Genomic DNA, 18,816 nt, shown 5'->3' on the forward strand with positions numbered 1-18,816 from the left:
GACTTGGGGGTATTGGTTGATAAGAAGCTCAACATGACATGGCAATATGCACTCGCAGCCCAGCCAGCCAACCATATCCTGGGCTGCATCAAAAGAAGCGTGGCCAGCAGGTCGAGGGAGGTGATTCTCCCCCATCCACTCTGCTCTGGTGAGCGCCCGCCTGGAGTACTGCATTCAGCTCTGGGGCCCTCAAGATAAAAAGTACATGGACCTGTTGGAGCAAGTCCAGAGGAGGGCCATGAAGATGATCCGAGGGCTGGAGCACCTCTCCTATGAAGACAGACTGAAAGAGTAGGGGTTTTTCAGCCTGGAGAAGAGAAAGCTCCAGGGAGACCTTATAGGAGCCTTCTAGTAGCTGAAGGGGACCTACAAGAAAGCTGGAGAGGGACTTTTTACAAGGGCATGTAGTGATAGTTCAAGGGGTAATGGCTTTAAACTGAAAGAGGTTAGGTTTAGATTAGATGTAAGGAAGAAATTCTTCACTATGGGGGTGGTGAGGCACTGGAACAGGTTGCCCAGAGAAGTTGTGGATGCCCCATCCCTGGAAGTGTTCAAGGCCAGACTGGATGGGGCTTTGAGCGACCTGGTCTAGTAGAAGGTGTCCCTGCCCATGGCAGGGAGGTTGGAACTATATAATCTTTGAAGGTCCCTTCCAACCCAAACTATTCTATGATTCTATAAACCACGCCCCTCCCACCAGTCCACTGGCTTCTTTGCTTTGATTTATAAGTCACCGTGCCTCAGTGGTCTAATTGCCTTTAGACTTCAAGCAACTCCAGCCAAGAAGGGCTTTGTATAAATTTGTTGCAGAGGGGTGACTCTGAACTTTGATCTTCCTCACAAAGCGCAAAACCATTATGTTTGTTTTATATCAGGGACTTTCTTGCTGTTTTATTGGAACTCAAATATGTACTTCTTATTACTATCTATTTTATGTAGACAGCACAGACATACAGAGAACCAGAGATCAGAAGTATGCTTCTGTCAGCATTTGGAACGCTCAAGAATTGATTTCTAAATGTTGCAGATCCAGCCATTTTGTTTTAAACCATTTCCTCTCCCTTCACATTTGCCTTTGCCCCTCCCCAAATTCTTCATTCCCATGCTATTCTTTGGCACATGGAGTGGCAAATGAACATCATGACGGACAGAGTGGATTCTTCCAGGAAAGGCTGGTTATTGCAGTTTTTCTGAAGACCTATAAAATAATGAAACTTAAATGAGCTATTATCGAGGAAGTGTTCCAGTTCAAATACATCTGCTAGGAACTTCATTTTGAGTCATTGCCTGCCTGGAGTGTAGTTGTACTCTGTGCAGTGAATATGTGTGCTTGTGTATGGATGTGAATTTGGCACACATCCTGGACAAATATAGATGAATGTTTTATTTTTAGAAGTTATTTTAGTTTTTCAGATTCACTCTAAAACTTCATTTTAATTCAGTTTTTGAGCCAGTTCTTTATTCAGATGCTATCATTTTTTGACACGTTTATTTTAGTACTCTATCATTTCCTCTTCTTACTGACGCCTACTCCAAAGGATTTTATTTCCTGCCATGTGACTGGCATGGAATAGCTAAAAAGTAAGCAAAAAGGTAACCTGAGGTAACAGGGTCCAAATGCAAGGTAAATTTTAACATTTTATTCAAATAAGTTTTATGGTGCTCTTTCTGTCAAAGAAGGCTCTATCTTTATTCAGAAATTAATGTGACAACATCTGTGCTACTGACACATTGGTTATTCATTGTACCAAAAGTATTTACTGGCCTTGGGAAGAAGTTATACAAAGCTGTTTCAACTACTTGACTTGCCTCGGTCTGCATGCACTTATGCCTGCATGTAAACATGTTTTAAGTGGCCGCACGTAGCAACACCTCTACCTAGGCTGACCTTGTTATCCATTATGTTATTTGAAAGGATCATTTTCAGTTGTTCATAACTACCTCAATGTTTTTGTTCCTTGTGAGATACCTAGTATGTAGTCAAGGCATTTTTTTTCCTTAAAAACAATTTAGATAGTTTCCAGTATTGACGGAGGAAATTGGCAGGTGGGGGGTTGTTCCTGTTTTAGTGTTTGCTTTCCTAGCTTTTCACTGAAAGTGTTTGGTAGGAATGTAGTGTCTACAGTCCTTGCTTTGTTGAACATAATTTTTCATTGGTTGTTTTTGGTTTTTTGAGGGGGGCCAGGGCTGGGGCTGGGGGCAGTGTTTGGGGACAAAAATCACCCCTCATGCTCATTGTTTACTGTGAACTTTCAGTGGTCAGCTGGCAATGTGTGTATGTGTGCACATCACCTGTTGGCTGAGTAGGTAAAGTTTCAGCAGAGTATGTTTTAAATGGTACAGGATTTCAGATTTCATCAGTATAAACTGTGTCATGAAATGCAGAAATGCAAATATAAATGCTTCTGTGTGCAAGAAAGATCTTCTAGTTTGAGTCGTTATCGTTGTAAGATAATTTTTTCTGGTGTGGAGCAAGATATTGTATGGAATAAGGTAACTATACTATCTGCTTTGATATATGTAGAACATGAGAGAGAAAAGCCTCTCTCACTCACCCAAAGGGCACACAGCAAGTCAGGAACTTGTCATATGGGCTTCCTGATGTGATCATCACTTACACATTGTCGTCCCTCTCCCCTCCCCCCACATCTGATGTAATTTGTCTTTGTCTAAACAAACATATCAGCAAAAATACTTCTGAAACTTTGGCTTCTCCATGAAATGCAAATCTTCTCTTCTTTCCTTCTGCTGTGTTCAAGTGATACGCGATAGAGGTGTTTTCACCCTGTGGACCCTGTTTCAAAATAGAGGCATCCCCTCTTCATCCTACAGATGTATGACACTGTGCCAGCCCACAGATGGAAAATCTGTGTTGGTTCAAAAGGCACACAATTTTCTAAATTTACATCAGTAAATATTCTATCTCAGGATTAAAAGATTGAAGATTTTCTCTTTAACTCTCCTCTGTCTACCATTCTGGATACTTTTAGCTTCCCTCCAGGACTCTGCTCCTGCTTTTTGGAGTTATCCTGCCTATGTTGTCAGCTCTCTCAACCCATTCATGTGTGCTCCCTTGTCACTTGGCTCCCTGCTGCTCTAGACAGAGCTCCTATTGCCACAGACCTCCAGCCCTCTATGATTCTTTGAAGTGGATGGCTTCCATTTCCTTTCCTTTTCCATTACAATAGCAATCCAAGCAGAGACAGGAAAGCAGGCTGCAGATTTCTAGCTGTTCCTGCAGGCTTAATGTTTTTTATTTGTCTTAAAGAACTTGGCACTCTATAAAACTGGGGAGTAGAACAAGCCCACATCACTAGTGAGTGCTGTGTGAACCACCATTTGGGGACCACTGCACTGAAATGAAAACATTTTTACATTATGTGGTTCAAACATGCCCTGAATCTGCAAGACTGATCTTTTGCTATAGCTATTCTAGCGTTGCAGGCTTTTAATTGCGTTTATTTATTGCTACCTTTCCCCTTTGAAACCAACTGAGTAAAGAGGTGGCAGGATGATGAAAAACTCTCCTTTGCTGAGACTTGTGACAAAGGAATAATTCTCCCTGCTGTTCAAAGTCCTGTAGAATAGGGACTTATAATGCAATTGTTGACCCATCTTTAGCTTCGGCATTTCAAATGAGATTTCGAATGTCAAATCACTGAACACATTACTCAGAATAAATGCTTGGTGAGGCACTAGTAACAAGTGGTTAAATACTGTAAAAGGGAGCAACTGAAAGGAAAAGAAATTAAATGCAATGAAAGAGCATCATGGAGGTTGTTACTGGTGAAGTGAATAAAAATAATAGCAACCATCTCAACTCATTTGGCTGGGAGCAGCACAATAATGTTGCCAATTCATTTTTTTGAAAATAGAAATAGGTCTGCAGTGTAGTTGGAAGCCATAATTATTTTAATGGACAGAAGGTAACAATAGAACATATATTGCCAACAAGGTTTGACTGATTGAACATGAAGGAGAAGGAAACAAAAGAGAAGGACGCTAGTTGTAACACACTGAAAACAGAAGATTTTATTCCCTGCAGTGCTAGCAAGCCCAACCTTATATCTGGATTCATGGGGGGAAAGATCTGGTCTCTTACATGCAAAGGGAATTCTTTTCAGTGTTATATAGTGTCACAAAATATCCGAACTCAGCCAAAATATAGGACTATATCTTTCATCATAATCACCTCAGATTTCGGGTAGGTAGCTGACGGACAAAATTATCTTGACTGAAGTGTGCAGATAAGTTATTTAGAAATATCCCAACAGGTATCTTCATGTTATTTATGTAACACTTCATTGCTGGACTGACCTAGTCTCAGAAGGAAACAGGGTAGTTTCACCAAAAGTTCCAATTTTAGCCAAATATACTGTTGTTTGTCTTTTGGCTAGTTGGAATATCTTTCAATTTCTCAGGAAGTTACTATCTTTTGACATTGTGCTGTTTCAGATCTCAAGCCACAACATTCACCTAGATGATGGTTGGCCCATGTGTATTAAATGTATTCTTTAAAATGTAAGGTTGCATGCGGACATTCAAGCAAATTTTGTGGATTCAGTTCTGACAGCATTATTTTAGTTCTGTCGATTTTTGTAATATCTGCACCATTGCTGAATTGCAGATTTATTTATTGACTTGATTTTTAATAGATGAACTGAAGCTTACACTGGCTTTTATGGGCAAAATTTTGCAGTGTACAGAAGTTACACAGATGCACAGTTGGAAGCCTCATTTATATCCATCCACTGCATTTGATATACACACATGCAAACACACGCATGCCAGCAAATAAACCTGCACATTATACTATACCAACCTGCATATTTTCCACAGGCTATATAAGAAAATTAATTTGGCATCATCCAGGCATGACACCATTGTAAAAGATCTGAGGGATGAAGCAAGTGGGAAGAATCTTTCTCTTTGCGTGTTCTGAATACAATAGCAGTTAGAATGAGCAGATTGATGTTGTATTCCTTCCAGGTGTGATGAAATTGTGATCCTTTCTCTAGCCTCACCTACATGCTTGAGAAATGAGAAACTACATATCTTTTGCAACAGTTTCATGTGGTTTTTGGATGGATGCATTATACTACATACACATTTTGTCAGTCTGTTTTCCTTTGCCCTGATAGCTGTTACAAGGGAGAGCAATATAAGCAATATCTGAAATTCAGGATCACATGCTTACCAGCTGTGGGCCCTTAAATAGAGCAGCAATGGACTAGCATTAATGCTGTGGAGAGCTGTATGGTGGGGCTTTTGGGGCAACACACCCTGACAGAGCTGTGCTGTGGGAGTTCAGAAACAATGCAGGGTTGTTTCTGTCCCTCATCATTCAGCTTCATTTTTACAACACTCCTAAGTGGGCTTTTTACCCTGGCTTTCTGCAACCCATACTGCTTCCAGTCTTCTGGGTAGGGGCTTGCTGCTAAGTGTTGGGGGAGAGGAAGGTTCTTGTCCCTTTTCGTGCTGTCTGAGACAGCTTCCTTGCTAAGCTTCCCTCACCTTCTTTAAAAAATAAAAAAAAAAAAAAAAGGGAAGAGCAGCTTGCTAGCAATTCACCAGAGGAGCCAACTCAGCTGCAGACAGGCAGGCAGGCAGCCAGGACCGAAGTAAAAGCAGCCTGAGTATCACTGGCTACAACCCAGACTGCCTTCCTCAGTTTGGACTGCTCTCCCCTAAAATATACGTGCATAGCTGTGGGTCTTTAAGGGCCAAAATCTGTGACTATCCAATGAGTACGAGGTCCAACACAACATAAGAATAGACTGTCAGTGTTTTTGCTCAGGTTTCATTCCCAGCAGGCGAGCTAGATTTTCTTTCCTTTGCAAGCAAAAACCAAGATGAGTTCTTTGTGACCCAAGATTTGAAGCCTGTGTAGGCTTTAAAAGCTGTCCTTCCTCCAACAACAGCTGTTTTACATTTAATCCAGAAAAGCTGTGCAATTGCTGTCTTCGGGTGCTGAGGAAACTTGGAACGTGACTTCAGTACAGAGTTAGGTATTTCTCACATTGTCTATCCCCATGATTTTTATATCAATATCTGCTTCTGAGAAGTATCTTTAAACTCAGTAAAGCAAGATCTATTAAGTGTTTTGAGATTCTCTAATGAACAACTAAGTCTGAAAAAAATATGTTTCAACCTGAAAGGGTTTCTATGTAGTGTAGGTACTGCATGTTTTTAGCTTCACTGCTGATGGAAATGGATGAAAACAAAAGCAAAGGTGAGTTTATGCTTACGGTAAATATGGCACCTATTATCCTTAAGAAAATGAAGGAATAATGAGAAATTGACAGAGAACTGTAGTAAAGAACTGTAATGTGATATTTTATGAGAGGGAAGGATTTTGAGCGATCTTTGTAGACCTGCCAATTCTCCATCTCCTCCAAGGCTGTGCTTGGAATTTGTGGGAAGATGGGCAATTATTTGAGGCACTTAAAATCAATGTAGCTTCAGCTGAAGTAGAACCAAAAGAAAAGAGAAAAATCAAGCCTGTCTTGAGAGGCTTCCACTCTTTCACATGCATAATATATTTTAGGACATCATCTTGACTCTCAGCATGTAGCGGGTGGGGCTTTTTTTTTTCTTCCTACAAAAATGTTGAACAGCAGTGCAATTTGATACAGAAAGTGATTTATTCCCCTGCTGATAACTGAGATCATCTAGCATTCCAGACAAGCACAGTTAATGGATGACTTATCCCTCACCCGGCAGCTGATTACAGGACCTCAGGAGACAGCAGGCAGCTTTGAGTGAGGTTATAGAAACAACATGGCATTTTATTTTCCTTTTAGTGCTATTGCAACTATATTCAGCCCTGGTATGCTACGGCTGTATCAGTCTGGGACCCCTGCAGCACTGGCATGCATGTAGGTGGGTGGGCAGCATGGAGCCGCCCTTGTTCTAAGACATCAGTTCTCCTTTCTGCCATCTCTGTGTAAACATTTGTAGGGCAGACTAATAGGCAGTCATTTGTGTGATGCCTCTAGACAGGAGAAGTTCCCCCAAGCCTGATGATGACTTTTTCTTAAAAATTGTGCTAACTTATAGGTTGGTTTTAAACCCCTCCAGCCCTGAAGGAATGTCAGTGTACTGAGGAAAACACCTTAACACGAAATGAAAGATGCTACCTCCTGACATCTGCCAGTGGGATTTTGCTCAGGTTGATTGCTACAAGTATCCATTAAAAATATCTGAGATGATAACTGGTATTGCCATGACCAGAGATGAATGAGGTCTGGGCTGACTCTTTTTTCTTAGCAGATGCTTCTTCCCAAAGAAGATGAAGACTCAATGTCTGAACAGCAGAGAGAAGCTTGTCCTGCTAGGGTATTAATAAGAAATCAAAGTAGTTGGTGTTTGGTTTTTGTTTTTGGTTTGGTTTGGGTTTGTTGTTTGGTTTTTTTTTATTAAAAAAAGATTTGTTTCAGAAGATAGCTTTCCAGAAAATTTAATTCGGTTACATGTCACTAAGTATCTGGCTTTGTGGAGAAGTTGTCACATGATAAAATTTTCTCATGCAGCTTAGAGAATTAATTTCTTTTCTGAATTTGTCACACCCCTTTGCATCTTCTGAATATTGCAACATCGTGTCCACGCTAAGTGTGTCCTTTCTATGAACTTTTAAATAAGACTCAGATGTGTTGTTACAGTATTAGGAGAGTGTTTGATGTAAAAATATAGATTTTTGTTCCAAATGATTTTTAATACCATTCTTTGTCTTTCCAGTACTACCAGCTCAACTGCAAGCAGTTGTGATACAGAATTTACAAAGGAAGATGAGCAGCGCCTGAAGGATTACATCCAGCAGTTGAAAAATGACAGGGCAGCAGTGAAACTGACAATGCTGGAGCTGGAAAGCATCCACATTGATCCCCTTAGTTATGATGTTAAACCTCGTGGAGACAGCCAGAGGCTAGACCTGGAAAATGCAGTCTTGATGCAGGAACTTATGGCAATGAAGGTATTTTATTTATATCCAGCAGGCTAACTGTACTGCTGATAGTGGTCCTGTGCTACAAAACATGCTCAGTCACACTTATGGGAGGCTTTTATAGTCATCACTGGGTAGTAAAGGGTAACTTTGCTGAAACAAATAATCAGGGCTAAAAATCCAGTAGTCAAAAAGTGACAGAAGGCAGTGCATGAACAGTGACGAGCTATGTGTGTTTTGAATTAGGCGAGGACTTTATCTGTGGCTCTAAAGTTGGAATGCTGTCCTTGACAAACCAGATGCTCTCTCTAAGAGATATGGCAGCTGAGATGCTTGAGGGTGACCAAAAGCATGATACAGCACTTCCAAAGAGACTGTTTATTACTTCACTTACAAGCTTGCAAATGTGCATCTTGAATATTTGTGAACTGAAGCAAAACAAATTCACCTCCTTTTAATATTGCTGTAGGAGGAGGAATGGTCTGTCAGAAGCTATCATCCCTAATGCTCTCCAGTGGTCAGTCACAGGTCCAGAGCTGTTTGAGGCAGTGTGTTGCAATCTGTAAGCTCAGTTCAGAGCCTGAGCAAAGAGTGTAGTGTGTAATGACTTGCTGTAACTGATGTTTTCAGAGAAAATTCTGGTCCCTCAGGACCGGTTTATAAGTCCAGTTCTAAAGACGTGATCTAGAAAAACTGACCTTTATTGACCAGGTATAGAGCTTGCATCAATTTAAATCTGACATCTGTATTGACTTTGAGAGAGGTGAACTAAAACACAGGAACATATTAAAGGCAATACAAGCACATATCTGTATTTAGAAATTGTCTGGGTTTGGTTCAGTTTAAATAAGTTTAATTTCTGCTTGTTAGCAAGTCCTATTTTAATCAACTAATGGCAGACATGTTGGATGATGGTATCATGTGGGACAGAAAATCCTAATAGTTTCATAAGCTTCCAAAGGTATAGATTTTTGTTCAGATGTTCCAATGCTGGCTAACTGGTAGCTTAGTAATGATAATTATGTTCTTAGTGGTGCTGCCTTTCGATGATGATAAATATGAGTTTGCAATAACGCGTTCAATATTTGCAGTTCAGAAAAAAAGATTGACTGCTACCAGTCAGAAGGTTTAAAGTTATGTTACTTGTTTGAATATATTGTGGCCAACAGCAATATAGTCCCCATAAGTAAAGCATGCAAGATGTACTGGAAGACATTTGTAGATAATTAGGTGTATATTTCAGATATCACATTTCCTTCTCTTTTGTGTCCAGATCTTCCCTGAAATCTCTATTGCACCATTTGTACCTCTATCTTTAAATTGACTGGTAAAGGCAAAATGCAGAGCTGTGCCTTGTGATTGGTGCCCTTGCATTCCCTGACCTGGGAGGAACATGAACAGTTGCATATCATAATTTTTGGCAAAGTTTTGAGTGCTGGTAATCCTTCACTTCGCTAAAGAACTCTTAACTTTTGGCTGGACCTAGCACGTTAGGTTTTCACTGCAGGAATTGTCCCTAGAAGAAGAAAACCTTTCTTCTTGGTTGGTTTGTGTGCAGTGCATGCTGAAATAGACACCTTTTACATATGTGCTGAAGTCACCCTCAGTCGTTTCTGGTACAGAGAAATGGACAGTACTGTTATTCATTATAATGTGTTGTATTTTGCTGAAATTCATGACTGCAGAAAATCCTTAGGTTTCTGAAAGGGATATGTTGAAAACTTGAATTTGTCAAAGCTTGGAATGAATTTGTTGGTAAGTGCTCTCCTGCTACAGAAATTGAAAACTCCTGCCTTTCTTCTATGCATAAAGCATTACAAAAGGTACAGCTGCACTCTGTGGGCTTTGGTCCCAAGAGAATGTGCTACCTTATTAGCATCCATGATTGTTGCTCAGGTCTGCGTTGCACCTTGCTCATATGTTCAGCAAGCTATCAAATAGCAGAACCTAAGGGCAGGACTCTTGGATATCTTGGATTTCTGAGTGTATTGTTGGCATCTGTTATTTGGAATATGTACCTTGTATAGAACAGCGCATGCATCTGCCTTCTGAGACAACTGAGGAATTTAAATTTCCTTACGATATTTCACTTAACTTGAAGCAGATGAACTCATCTGTGCTGCAGAGGACTTAATAATGTAGCAGTTCTTAATTTGTTCCACACACACACATTCTTAACAAGAATTGCACAGCTTGACTGAGCTACTCAAGGACTTCCTGCATTGCTGGGTCTTCTGGCCTACTGCTGGTCTTCCTGAAACCTTTATCTATGTTGGAATCTCTGCTGCATCTTCTGGCACCTTTCATTTATGACTCCCAGTGAAAACTGATCACCGCATCAGTTATATTGCTTCTTGCATGTATGTGTAATGCTTATAATGTTATGAAAATGTCTTTATACCATTAGTTCTTCATTATTGATGAAAATCATCCATAAAAAGATGTTTGGGGATGGTCTCTCTGTGCCCTGTTTTGTTCTGGGTTTTTACTGGTCCAGAGTATAAGACTTAGTGGCCCACTGGTACTTCTGTAAAATGCAGTTCTTTGCTTCAAACAATAATTAACCATGTTCCCAAATATATTCTCATCTGCAGTTTGTCTTCAATTCAGTGGTCTTGCTTTGGGGTCAGTTGTTGTCATGCCCCAGTTAGCAAGGAGATTACTTCTGATGGATGTAAATAATTCTTGGTTTACAGCCTTTCTGCATTTCAAAGGACTTAATCGAGATAAGCAGTCTCAGCTTCTACACTGATATTTTTTCCTCTTTTGTGTACAGGTGGTGATAATATTACTCACAATGTGCTTTGAGACTACAGTCTCCTTACAGAAAATGTTAAGAATCCTGTTGTCCAACTTTGTTACGGCATTTCATACTCTTATAGATGTATATTGTAAAATACAGTTAACTAGGGCATGGCATTTATCTGCTCTGATATTTGTTTTACTTCTGAAGGCTAGTATGTTCCACCTTGTGTACTGTGATCCTCCTGGACTTTTTGCCACATAAGAGTCCTTGCTGTTTTATTCTTCTGACATGACCACATCCAACACAAATTTTAATTTTGAGGATGCTATGGTGTTTCTGATTAAATTGAGTCAGGAGTATTTAACTTCCAGTCAAGTTTTCACCCAAATTCAGAATTACAATTTGACTGCAAGTAGAAAATATTCATCAATATTCAATTAATTTGTCCTGAAATGACTGCCAGCTTTGGTGCTTGAAGCTTCTGATTTTATATGGGTTGTAAAGACTTCTGGAGTCAACTGGAAGGGTGACCATTTGCTACATCCTCCATCAGGGTTTCATTTTGTAAATGCGACTTGTGCTTTGGGCCCACACTCTGAAGAAGCAGGTATGTTGAACTGCAAAATGTTTCATCAGCATCCTGTAATTAGACAAAAAAGGGGATAGTAAATATACAAAGGTGGTGTTGTCATTTAAATTAAATTTAGAAGCTGTCTTTAGAAAACACCGTTTCATGGAAGAAATTACTGCAAATGTAAAGACTAATTAACTCTCAGTCAACCTAAGCTACTTAAATTTTCCCACATGAAATGTTACTGTTGCCACCCCGCCTCACAGATTGTGTGTGCCCATACCAGAATCCTCAACAGTAGTTTTAACATTTCCATTCCTTCCTGTTCCTTCCCTGGGAGCTTCTGCAAGACGCTGACGAAAAGTTCTTCCACTTTTGCCTTGCTTTGTCTTTGATTCTCTACTTCAAACTCACATTGCCTTGACATAAGAAAACTAAATTACGGGGGTGCTTTTGGAGTCCATGATATGTCTTCTGGGTCAGGATGCAAACTTGTGAATTCATATTTGATGATCTAAGCTTACCATCTTCATAAACAAAGGAGTTAACCATTGATCCTCAAATTTATTTTGCGCTAGGATATGTAGTAAAAACAAGCATCCAGTCTTTAAGGTAAAAAGTGACGGGAAAAATCAGTTCCACAGATTCGTTGTTGCAGTGGTTAAATTCACCTTTTTCTTTTAGGAAAGAAATGTCCCTTATTTCTAGGCTGAATTTGCCTAGCTTCAACATCCAGCCTGGGAAGATCTTGTCATGACCCCTCCCACACAGATAGCCCTCTGTCAAGAGTATCTTCTATTCATATAAGGGCCAAAATACTCTGCTCAAATTACTTCTCAGACTTCACTAAGCAGGCTAAGTAGATTAATGGCTTTAGAAATAGAGGCTTAAGAAGCTGAATGCATACACTTAAGTATACCAGACAATCCAGTTCAACTCCTATAACTAAATTTCTCCATCATTATTTATCATTATTATTTACATTTTTACTGTTGACAAAGGATACCAATAGTAAGTCTGCCTAACAACTAAATTTCTATAAACCACATTGAATGAAACTGATTGTGCTTCTAACTTTCAGTTCACAAACAAGTAGATGAATAAATGAATGATTTTAAATCTCATACAAACTTTTTCAAGCCTGAGGGCTTTTAGAAAATGGATCTTATTTTTACGTGGTTGGTGATTCTGAATAAGCCAATGGTTACCTGTGATTACTATATGCTGGCTATAATTGTGATACACCTGTGTACACTGCTTACATTACAGCAAATTTTTGGTAGGAACGTAGATTCTCTTCTACAGAAAGAATTTAGTCTAAATATGTGCCAATATTTGTGTTTGTATAATCTTTGTTAATAATGGATGTAACACAAAAAGCATTATTTTTGAAGAATAAGGTAAGTTACGTCTGATAATTTTGGGACTAGAATATGGGGTTTTTGTTTAAAAAAAATTAAGAAATAGTTATTTGTTACTAGGCTGGCCACACAACAAGAAACTTCTATCTTTCAGAGAAGTTTCCACTGTGAACAAGTCTATAATGAACCACAATACAGAATATGGCTGCATGAACTCGGTATTCACCCATGAGGTGACCTAGGGCACGGCAGCCTCAACAGTGAGAACATGAATCTGGTTTGGGTTGTTTTTTTTTTATTTTTATTTTGGTGATCTTTGGTTTGTTTGGTGGCATTTTTTTGACACATAATGTAAATTATGTTTTAGGACTATCTCTTTAAATACTTTGTGGATGCTGGGTTTCCCTAGGTTCAGAAAACAACTAGCTATTTTGTGGAAGAAACTTTTCTGAAGTGTTGTTAAGCACAAAGAGCCTTCTGGTTCAGGATACTCATTACCTGCTTTTCATGGAAGCTGGGAGCACGTGCTGAAAGAAGGGTCACCGCACTCATGCCTTGTTCTTAAACTTCTGCCCAGCCACTGTCAGAGCAGATGTTAAAGCAAAGATCCATCCCCAAATAGCAGTTGTTGTGTTACAATGGCTGACAGCTCTGTCGTAAATATCAGAGTGGCAGAAGAATTACACACAAGAAGTAGCTTTCAGAATTGAGCTTCTTTGTATGAAGTACCAGCGTCCATCTTCTGTGGATCACATTTATGGAGGAATATAAGCGAGTGCAATTTTGTCAATCTCCAGTTGTGTGTAACTGGGATTCTGGCCATCTGGAAGAGGGAAATTCAAAAAGGACATCCAATGGTGCCATACCCAGTTACCTTTTTTTTTTACTAACACTTTCTAGCACAGAGGCTGGTATTATGAGGCAGAAATACGTGATCTGTGTTTGCTGTCCTAGTCCATCAAACCTATCCCACTGTAATGAGATAAACCAACTCTAATTCTTCTGTATCGGAAATTGGAATTTGGCATTTGGGGAGCTGTTTGTCAAGGAAGTCAGACACTCCTGTTTTTAGGGCAGTGGTCTCTGAAGGACAAGGTAGAACAAGAGAAACGTCAGCAGCTGTGGCAACCCTCTCAGATCCCTGATTCTGTAGTTTCAGCACCACATTAGCTGCTCTGTTGCCTCTGAGCTTATTTCTGAGGCTGATTAAGGGATGTCATACTCACTTAAATCTCAAGATATACTGGTCCTTTGACAAATATACTGTGTGATTATAAAAAGCCTTCTGGATGCTGTAATGTTCTCCATGAAAAGAATGCTCAAGTAACAGGGGTGGGCGAAAACCTTGTTTAAGCTTGTCTTCCTTTAGGTATGTAGTCCCATGAAGCAGCATGCTGATAACATTTCTTCAACAGGAGGAGATGGCAGAGCTTAAGGCACAGCTTTACCTGCTGGAGAAGGAGAAGAAGGCATTGGAACTGAAACTGAGCACTCGAGAGGCCCAGGAGCAGGCCTACCTTGTCCATATTGAGCACTTGAAGTCTGAAGTGGAAGAGCAAAAAGAGCAGAGAATGAGGTCTCTCAGCTCAACCAGCAGTGGAAGAGAAGACAAACTGGGCAAGGTCAGGAGTCAAGTTTCCAAAATTGGTGTTTGCACAATTTATTGTACCCCTCCCTTCCTTATAGCAGTCTTTTGCACATTAATCATTCTCCTTTGTCTATATGTACATCTTTTCTCTCTTCTCCAGTTGTTAGGTTGTTCTTTCCACACTATGATTAACAAGCACTTTGCAGAATTCCTGTTCAGCTTGGACTAAAATAAGGTTGTCATTTTGGGGAGGAGTACAACAAAGCCCTTCTTGCCAAATATACGAGCTACTATGGTTGAATATGTTGTGTTTTGCCTGTGGCCACCCAATGGAAACACTGGAAGAGAATCTTAGCAAAATGCTACCCTCTCCCTACTCCAAACACAAAATATGAAAAAATAAATCTCATTTCTGTGAAGCAGTTGGACCATTGTAATGACAGCCTCTTTTTACAGGTCAGACAGTTTGTAATGATTTGAGAATGAAGAGTTTTCCTCCCTTATACAATGCAAAATAAACATATTTCTTCATTTACATTAATAATTTGATGAAGAAATAGTGATACCTAGAAAAACTTTAATCCTGTTATTTTAGTGCTGTGTCCCCAGAAAACCTCAGTAATATGTTTAAAAACAAAATCCAGAGCTAGTGTATAACTGGGTCTTTCTTATTTGTTTCTGGCAAAGCATCACTTGAATTGTTTGATCTGGTGCTTTCTTGTTTCAAGTGTGGTGTCAAAAATAATATAAGGCACCGGCAGTTATGCACACTATAGCAGAATTCTGCAAAGCAGTGAGCTGTGGTGGTTTAGGAAACATTTAGAAGGAATTGTGAAATGTTAACCCCCTAGTCCATTTCTTGGTATGTTGATACAGTCCCGTGTTATTGGGACATTGTGATGTTTATTTCACCTGTGAAATAGCTGTGAACTAAGAGGTTTTCAGAATTCTCCCATTAAGATGGTAAGTAACTTCAAATTAGATGGCCTTTCCTCTTTCCTCAGGAATGCAGTGATGACACTGCAACAACATTAACACTACCTGAGCTGAGACCATACAACGAGAGTGAACTGACTGCTGAACTGACAAACGCACTCAGGCGGTAAGTAGCTTCCTTCACCAGAAAAATTACTTGTTCTGTAGGTCGAGGGTGCAGGTCAGTTCTGAGCCTTCACTCTTACCCTCAAGTGATTTTAAGAGTGATCACAGATTTCTCCTGTGAGAAGTAAAAAGCCTGACGTTCTTCTACCTTCCTGTCTCTTGCTGTTGTTATTCAGCTGATGAAATTCCTCACGTGGTGCTTAGCTCCATTCTCCTTGAGGTTGTCTAAAATTCAGATCAACTGTATCCCTAAGAAACCCTCAAAATGCCAGGAATGTCAACATTCAGGCAAGAATATGAGTAAAAAAACAGTGACATGACTGCTTGAGGGCATGCAGAAAACTTGTAGTGAAGACAGGATTTGAAGTGTGATCTTTGATTAAGGCTGGTCGCAGATTAGATCTTGGGTAGGACTTACAGGAGTGGGAATTGCAGTGATTTTGATGACTCAGATGCTGCATTTGCCTTCTGAGTATGTAAGTAGAGCCACAGTTCAATTATGAATTACATTTTTGCGTGAAGTATTAGCTTTCCAATGAGGGAGAAAATTGATGTCTTGGCAAACTGCTTTTATCAACAGCCAGGTTTTAAGCCAAAACTTCCAGTACGGCTATACTTTAACTAGATATTTGTACAGCAGTTTTCACTGCACCAGCTATGTGGTAAACTTCATGGCAAAGATATTCACTGTTTTGATAGTTGTTTCAGTACTTGTTCCACCTTTTCTAAGGTATGGCTATCTAATACCTAATCTGGTTATTGTATTTAGAACATATCCAAAATGCTACTAAGAATTTTGGCTAAGAGGAGTGTATTTTGCTTTTCTGGTGTTTGCACCCCCCTTAATGGTGGAATATCCTCTCAGGCAGCTGTGGTGTTTCATTCCTGAAGTGTGTTTTTCATAGGTGGAACTTGTAGTGTGCCTAGAGACACTTAAGCCTGAAAGGCATTATGTAAAAATGTAAGATCGTTACCACTGCAGAATCAATACATCTCATACCATTTGCTTAATAGTCTGGCAGTTGCTGAGTATTTAGTTTGCTTGATGCAGGAAACAAAATTCTGTGGTTAAAATAATCAAAACTCTCATTTGTGTGTGGGTGGATAAAACCCATCAACAAAGTCATTTGCATAAACATTGCACAGAGCCAGTGGCCTCCCCCACGCCCCCCCACTCTCCAGTCCTGGTGTGAGCAGCTCCGCTGGCATTTTCTGTCTTCCATCAAGCTGCAGCTTTTTCCTGCTCTTGTTATTTGCTCCTGGATTTTGAGAAGATGCCAGTGACCTTAGTTAGCAGAGGCTTGAGTACAGTCATGAAATGTGGTTTGCTGACAACACAGAGAAAAAACTTTATCTACTAGGCCTTAAGTTGATTAGCATGGATTTCCAGCCAGGGGCCTAGCAAGTACAGTTTGTCAGGCAGAAATGGGGAAGAAAAATAATCGGATTAAACTGTACATAAATTTTGGAGTAAAGATTCTCTGTGTAATGGAAATACGACTGTACTAAATGTGATTGCTACTGCCACTGGGGCTCAAGCACAGTTCCCACAAGCTGTGTGGACAGGGTATTTTTCTCCCTAATCAGTGTGCCAGCGAAATCAGGCTGAATGCCTGGTCTCTTTATCCTGAAGTCTTCTCTCTGAGAGTCTGTAGGAGGTCTACCTCACACATGGAGAAAGCTTATTGCAACCTGTTCAGCCACAGCTACGCTAAAAAATACCAGCAGTTCCTAACTATCATCCTGGATGAATGGAGCCTCAGATATCACAATGAAATTTATACCATCATGGATCCCCAGAAGAGTTTTGAAAATAATTGAAGTGCATTTTCCTCTCTGCAAGTGCTACAACAATGCAGAATGGTCTGAAGTGGCTGTGATATATTTATGAGATAAAGTGGATTTAACTCTTTGCGCTTAGCATGTGCCGATCTCTTGATGTTCTTCCCGCTTGTTTGGCAAAAAAAGTGCAGGCACTGTGTGTGAACCAGGAGAGATCCTGGTGGCTTCCCCTATCACCTTCCTCACCCACCAAGGAAGTACGACCAGAATTCAGAGTCAAAAATATTCTGCCCAGTAACCCTAGGGGGTAGGAGGGAGATGTGAAACAAGTGAATATTGCACACTGAATCTGTTGTCTAAAGGTGATATTGAAATGTCAATGTTCAGGAGTATTTCAGTGCTGGTTGCAATTAGTGCACACATGCAGCAATTGGACGTATCCATTGTTACTGCAGGCAGTAGACACTGATGCAGGGGACAGCAGCTGCAAGGATGGGGCAAAAATTCATTTGGTTTTGAGTCTTTCTGTTTGTCAGAGAATGTGACATCAATTGGCAGCCCTGCTTGCTGACCCCTCCCTATCCTGTCTTCACAGAGATGAAAGCCCTGTCAGATCCCCTCTCTGCTGCTTTCCCATTCTGTCCTTCTGTTGCTGCAGAACCGTCAGGTTGTTCTCAGCTAATTGAAACAGAGTGAAACCCAAATAAAACAGCAGGATACAGTTATGGTTTGGATTTTGGTGTGGTTTTGGAAGCATTTATTTATTCATAGTCTGCAAATGGCTTTGCAGCAGAGCAGTCTCATCAACAGAGGTAGCCTGTCTTCTCTTGGCAGATGTGGATTTTCTTGTAAATCTGGAATCTGTGAATATCTATGAATAATTCCTCATCAGGGTCTTCTATCGGAGTGTCCTTTAAGTCTTTCCTACTTGAATAGACCTGTTCAATAATTTGGAGGCAATCACGTTGTAACACTTCCTCCCTTCTGGACACAGGATCTAGAAACATTGCAGGGTTAAGGGCAGTAGTTGTCTTCATTTCCATTTAGTCTTTTTCTAAGAGCACCACCTGGTATTTTAGCATCCTGCTTGGGGATATACCAGTGGCCACCCTTTTGTTCCAGGATGGAAACAAACATGTAGACAGTCATTTTCTTTCCCGTACTTAATTTCCAGGCTTCTTGGATTAACAGAACAGTGGCAGCCACAGACCTAGACACCCTGGCCATCCTCTGCTGACATTACCAAGCTGTTCAGAAAAATATCCTACAGCCTTTTTTCAAGATCCCAGTTTCTAAGTTAGTACTCCCAGAGCTTCATGGAGTCTCTCGTATACAAAAAGTTCAAAGGGTGTAGTTAAATCAGGCAAGCCCAGGGCTGGATCAGTCATCAAAGCCTTCTTGAGGGTTTGAAAGGCAGATATGAACTCAGACCTCCACTGCAGTATTTCCTTTGATTCCTTGAGGTTTTCATAGAATGGTCTCACAATTAACCCATAATTAGGGATCCACAGTCGGCACCACCTGGCCATTCCCAAGAAGGCACGTAATTCCCACACCAGCCACTGGTTCTGGTGTTTGGAGAATTGCTTCCTTCCGTTCTGTTCCCAGGTCCTGGTGTCCTAGTGAAATGGTGAATCCTAGGTATAGAACCCGGGTCTTTGCTATCTGCACCTTCTTCTTGGATACTCGGTAGCCGGCTTGTCCTAGAAAATTTAACAGGCTAAC

General features: G+C 40.3%; 1 protein-coding gene across 6 annotated transcripts in view; it reads left to right on the forward strand.

Annotated features, from left to right (window-relative positions):
* The window catches only part of MCC (MCC regulator of Wnt signaling pathway), a 237,769-nt gene that overhangs the window by 203,202 nt on the left and 15,751 nt on the right, over positions 1–18,816 (forward strand). For all 6 annotated transcript variants that reach the window (XM_075079290.1, XM_075079289.1, XM_075079293.1 and 3 more), the window contains 3 exons: positions 7,738–7,972; positions 14,036–14,242; positions 15,213–15,310. In XM_075079290.1, the coding sequence (XP_074935391.1) occupies positions 7,738–7,972; positions 14,036–14,242; positions 15,213–15,310 (540 nt within the window). The remainder of the gene's footprint in view (positions 1–7,737; positions 7,973–14,035; positions 14,243–15,212; positions 15,311–18,816) is intronic.

Source organism: Phalacrocorax aristotelis, chromosome Z (assembly GCF_949628215.1).
Source record: "Phalacrocorax aristotelis chromosome Z, bGulAri2.1, whole genome shotgun sequence".
Taxonomy (NCBI): domain Eukaryota; kingdom Metazoa; phylum Chordata; class Aves; order Suliformes; family Phalacrocoracidae; genus Phalacrocorax; species Phalacrocorax aristotelis.